Here is a 5,715-nt window from a genome sequence, read left to right on the forward strand (position 1 = left end):
GACTCATCAATATGCAAGAGAGCTCTGATGGAAATAGTAGTGATATATGATGATAGTGTCGAATTGAGAACCTAAACACTAAATAAAGGGTGTTTAATTACTAGGCAGCACTCTTATCCCTTCAATTTTAATCATCAAATAAATAAAGAGTTATTACTTCAGTAATTTCACACATCCTTACAATTTTGATGCTGATTCTAGAACAGGGACAAAGTTAAAAACTGAAACTTTGAATTTGTTGTTTCTTGCAACGATTTACTCAAAAAATGTCGAGTCTCGTAATAAACACAACTAGCTACATCTTAAATTAGCCAATTGGTTTGATCTAACTTGGTAAGAAGATCTACAACATGATGTGTTGTTACACGAGATTAGGCCTCACCAACCTCTCCGTCAACCATAGCGTCGAGATCGGGAACCACATCCAAAGTAAGCACCAGAACCCATCCTAAACTGAGCCACCATGTTGTACGTCATCTTCCTCCGCATAAATGCACTCCCTCCTTTAGGCCAGGAATCGCCATTATAGAGTAGATTACCAAATACCAACATATTGTACCAAAACCAAACTATACGCAAACAAGCCCGTATGGGAGACCAAGAGAAGCAAACTATCTTCCCTATCTACTAGAATCGAAAATAGAATAGAAAACACCAACATCATCACCGCCACATCCACCATGTATATATAGTTTTGCTAAAGTCCGTGCCCAAAACACTATACATAAGGGCAAACACCATCTCTAACGTCACAAGAACCAACCAACTTAGACTCACCATCCAAACCGAAGCTTGATAATCGCCTTCACCCCTTATGGCGAGGAAGCTAAAGACCAAATTTAGACTCAAAAGAACCAGGAGTAGGGCAACCAACCCCGAACGACAAGACAACCACGAAACACCAAAATCCGGAAGAGAGAACCCCATGACACCAGAGTAGAACCCACCAAATTCTGTAAATACATAGACAGTACTCCGCTGCAACCTCAAATGTAGTACAACCACCGTGCTTTCCAAAAGACTTTTCATCGGTTATTAATCAATAATGTAATAACAGCGAAAATTAAGAGGAGTTTATTCAATTAAAATATCTCTAAAAATCTAGCGGTATTCAATCAACATTGTTAAAAAATCTCTAAAAGTCTGTTCTGTGTGTATTCAAATTCATACTATTTTGAATGGTCTCCATATGCTAATCGAGATTTGCTCAGACTAAAGACATTTATCTTCAACAAAATACTAGTAAAATTCGAGAAATCACGAGTGTAAAAAGAAAAAGAAGAAATTTCAAAAAAAGTGAATGGCTCTGCCGTCAGGAAACGGCGTTAAATGCCGACGAGGCTCTGTGCATATAAGAAAGTAAACAGAAACGCACACAAATTGTTAACAGCTCGATAAGGCGAGAGACAAGGCCCCGTGTTCGCACAGAGAGGTGAGCAAGACCTCTCTCTCTCTCTCTCTCTACATCTTCAAGCTTCAAACTTCGCCCCTAAACCGGTGAGGTAATTTACCACATTTGCCATCTCTCTGCCTTCTGGATCCGCCCAAATGCTTAAGCTTTGTGTATTCATGATGAAATGCAGTATGGATTTGTTTGATCCGTTTGTGGTCATTACTGAGTTCATTTTGGGTTGATTTTCGATGGTGTTTTTGAATTTGTAGATTGTTGAATCTGTAATTTGAGGAATATGAACTGAAGGCTGTCACTTTAGATCTTTGTTTTTGGAGGTGAGATAATGTAGCTCAGAAAAGAAACGATTTTTATTAAAATTTTTTTTTTATGGATTTTGGTGTATTGTTCTTATCTGGGACATTGGGAAGCAATAGATTTACTGAAATGTGGTTAATTTTTATTTTTATTTTACAATTTAGCCCATTTCTGGTGAATGTGTGAGTTTTATATGTTCTTTTTGGGTTATGCGCGTCTGTGTTAGAGAAAAATGTTTGATTTTTGAAGAAATATGAATGTGTATACTCTCAACCAAAGCAAATGCATGTATTGGGTTGGGTTGTTTTTGGCCCCTAATTAACCATAAGGGTTAGAATTTTCTTTTATTTCTTGTTTATGATCTTCTGGTGTTTGTGTGGGAGATTAGATGTGTTGTAACTTGGTTGTAATTGCTCAAAAAGGAAATTTGAGTTACAGGATCCTAATCTTTTTAATTCAAGCTCGGTATATGGTGTAATGGTTATGTTTCGATTCACTATGTGTTAGTTTTCATAAATATGTGAAGGTAACAGTGAGTAAATGGGTGACTTGTTTTTGGATAGATTCTATATTTGGTGAAATGACTGAAATCACATTGTTTTTCTGTTCTTTTTCTTTCTCCACTTCATTTGGCAATTTCCCAGGTGTTAGGTTGACTTATCATTAGAATTGTGAATTGAACACAGCTACCTTCTTTTTACATTTCATTTAAAATTTGTAGTGTTCTTCCCCTTGTCTCCACACCTCTTGGGAGGCAATGATTCTATTTTCTTGCCTCTTTTTTTAATTATCAGCACCTCATCTCCATTTGTCTATAGCAACATTAGAATCCAAAGTTTTCCCCATGGCAAAACCTGGCAAGTAATCTATTATAAATGAAATATTGATGCTGACAGAGAAAGCAAGACCACTAATATTTGAATTAAAAGCAGGGCAGGCCCAGTTTAATTAATGAAATTTGCATCTGCAGGACAAAATCTATACGGTGCATCATATCAGTGGATGTCCATACATGACTATTTTGATTTTAACTTGAAGGAAGGAAAAAAAAAATTCTTTTTAATTCTTTGGTGATGAAGGGGAGATTTGTATGTAGGGCATTGTCATTATACTGTCAAGTCCTTCGTCATCTCATGAAACTCTCAACAAAAACTGGCTTGTTTTCTTAAAAAAAGGGAGGGGCTTTTTCATCTGTCTTTTCAAAACTGAATCATACAGAATGTTTAAATGGTTCTGTTACATGTTAAGTAATTAATCACTCAACTCACTATGCAGTTTTATATTTTCCCTTGTAATTGCTGTGTGACTGCTTTGTGTTCTGCATATACTCCCTCTATTTCAATTCTTTAAAACATTTATTTTACTTCAAGAAATACTGTCTCATTCATTTCTTTTTCCTAATTTCGTATTATGGATTTCTTTCTTCTTCTTCTTCTGTTCCCTCTCTCTTTCATCTCCATCCTTTTGGAAAGAAAATAATTGATTTTCCCTGTGGCGGCAGATCCAGGAGGATGGTATTTATTATCTTTCAGTTATGATTTGTAGGTTAACTTGTTCTCCATTAGCATGACTTAAACCACTTATGTTATCCACTGATACTGTAAGCAAGAAATTATGACAAATGGAAATTGTTTTTAATGATAGGCATATGTTGCAAACCTGGTGAGTTTGCAGTCAAGATAAATCCATACTGATTAGTGATATTGATAAAATTGTGATGTTTATCTTCTGTATAGCAAGTGCAATGGCAATAGAAGTTACAGATATTTGCATGGACAAGGAGTCAGATGGTGCCATAATTTATTCAGATGCTTCTCATGACTCAAATCGTGAAAGAATTCCCAATGATCATGCAATTTCAGAGTCATATGAGGAGACCCAAAATTTGCAAGAGAGCACTGAAGTAAAGGATTATGAAGTAAAGGAATGCACTACAGAAACCTCTGTTGACATTTCCCAATTGAGTCAGATTGAAAATGCTATCGAAGATCAGAATGTGGTAAGCTCGAAGCCTGATAATGGCAAGCCTGTGGAGAAGGTTCAGCGGGATTCTGAGAAAACAAAGGATGGAAATAAGTCACGCCCATCTGTTAATCAAGCATCAAAACCTTCTGCGGGAAATGGTAGAACAAAACACACTGTTCCACGGCCATTTACCTTAGCAACTGAAAAGCGTGCTTCATATGGAGCTCGTCCAATCAGTGCTGTACTTGATTGCGGTAATGGCATCAATAAATCACCCAACTCGAGCAATCCGCGACATCTTAATACCACAAAGCATACCCAGGTAGCTGCCTCACCTAAGAAATCCAGTATTCATTGCTTTAATCTTCCGCATTTGTCTTTGGAAAGTCACTTTGCAACAAATCCCAGTCCTGCACCTACAACTTGTATATCGATGCATTGAAAGATGAGAAAAACATGTGTCATGCTTTCTTTGAGTTGATTGCATGCATTATCCATGTTGAAGTTTTAGAAGTTCCTGATTACCATAAGCATCTTTGCAGCCAAGATCACCTTTGGTACCAAGGAAGTCATTTCAACTTGATGGGAAGAAGCATCCTGATGAGGAAGATACCTGTTCTGTTGCTTCCTCGTATCCTACTATCTTTTGAAGTCTTAGCCTGATTGTTTTGTCTCTTTATCCTCTTCCTACTATTCATTTCTCATTGAATTTGATTCCTTGAACATGCATAGCGCAGTAGCATCTGTACGAACTATTAGGTCCAGGACAACAGTGGCATCAGCTCCGACGTTTAGAAGTAATGAACGTGCAGAGAAAAGGAAGGAGGTAGTGCCTCAACTGGTTCTTATTATGTGGGATTTATTTCATGGCTTGTAGGAGTAATAGTCCCTAATATTTTACTTTTTACATGTTGTTTGTTTTTATATTTAGTTTTATTCAAAATTAGAGGAGAAACATCACGCACTTGAGGCTGAGAAAAATCAAAGTGAAGCAAGGACCAAGGTTTGATTATTTTCATGTGTTTCTAACCTAGAGTAGTATCTCTCTCTCTCTCTCTCTCTCTCCTTGTCTTCTTAAACTTCTTTTGATCTATACATAATTTCAGTTCAGGTGAGTTCTAATATATTATTTTCTTGGCTTTTTGTCTGCCCATGATCTTGAAACTTCAAGGAAGAGAAAGAGGCAGCTGTTAAGCAATTGAGAAAGAGTTTAATGTTCAAGGCAAACCCGATGCCAAGTTTCTACCATGATGGGCCTCCAGCTAAGACTGAACTCAAAAAGGTCATACTGTGAATTCATTTAAATCTGGCCCTGTATGACATTTGAGATTTTTTTTCAAATTTTTTTTAATTTTTTTTTAATGCTGTTAAACAATAGGTTTCATGGTTACACAGAAAATAGTATTACATTGTAGAGAAGATATAAAGAAATTGATTCAGATTTTATAATATAACTGTACATGACAGCTCAAATTTTAATATTTCTCTTTGTCTCGATGGCAGCCGCCCCCAACTCGTGCAAAGTCACCAAAGCTTGGCCGAAGGAAGAGCTGCAGTGATACAGTCAAAGTATCCCAAGGAGACGGAATAAAAGGAGCTGCTGGTCCGGTAAATCGGCACAGTATGGGTAGCTACAAAAAGGATGCTTCTGTGCAACGTAAGGATCAGATTAACATTCAAAATGGCAATGCTGATTGCAAGTTTGTTGAAGAGCCTAAGAAAGTGGATGAGATAAGCAAGTTCATTCCAGCCAACCTAAATGAACAGCATATGGACATATTTGTTGAATCCTGAGTATTCTGGTGAGTTTCCTAATTTATGAGAGGAAAAGACGTCATTTTCTGTCTTTATCTTGTGACTTGCTCTAAAACATGTGCACTTTATGTTTCATCAACTAGCACTGAGTTGTTGCATTGTTTGTGTAATGTAAAAGTGTACATCCCCTGTAATTTATATGCACTCATGTATATGAAGAGTTATTTATTTTCCAAGAAGAGTATCTGTACTCTTGTTTGAATAATCTATTTAATGTTGGAGAACAA

General features: G+C 36.7%; 1 protein-coding gene across 3 annotated transcripts; it reads left to right on the forward strand.

Moving 5' to 3' along the window:
* Positions 1-1,306: 1,306 nt before the first annotated feature.
* On the forward strand, positions 1,307-5,715 carry LOC133710149 (protein WVD2-like 3). 3 transcript variants are annotated; one of them, XM_062136156.1, is made up of 7 exons: positions 1,307-1,432; positions 3,445-3,995; positions 4,216-4,304; positions 4,406-4,499; positions 4,605-4,676; positions 4,845-4,955; positions 5,177-5,715. In XM_062136156.1, exons 2-7 carry the CDS (start codon positions 3,453-3,455, stop codon positions 5,465-5,467), a joined length of 1,200 nt encoding a protein of 399 aa, XP_061992140.1. In that variant the 5' UTR covers positions 1,307-1,432; positions 3,445-3,452; the 3' UTR covers positions 5,468-5,715. The 3 variants fall into 3 exon arrangements, with proteins under 3 accessions (XP_061992140.1, XP_061992138.1, XP_061992139.1); XM_062136154.1 differs by having other exon boundaries at positions 1,356-1,502; XM_062136155.1 differs by having other exon boundaries at positions 1,393-1,497.

This window comes from Rosa rugosa, chromosome 5 (genome assembly GCF_958449725.1).
Source record: "Rosa rugosa chromosome 5, drRosRugo1.1, whole genome shotgun sequence".
Taxonomy (NCBI): domain Eukaryota; kingdom Viridiplantae; phylum Streptophyta; class Magnoliopsida; order Rosales; family Rosaceae; genus Rosa; species Rosa rugosa.

Coding starts and splice junctions, on each gene's coding strand:
- LOC133710149 (XM_062136156.1), top strand. CDS start 3,453: ATGGCAATAGAAGTTACAGATATTTGCATGGACAAGGAGTCAGATGGT. Junction 4,500..4,604: donor GTGCAGAGAAAAGGAAGGAG/GTAGTGCCTCAA, acceptor TTTTATATTTAG/TTTTATTCAAAATTAGAGGA. Junction 4,677..4,844: donor AAAGTGAAGCAAGGACCAAG/GTTTGATTATTT, acceptor TGAAACTTCAAG/GAAGAGAAAGAGGCAGCTGT.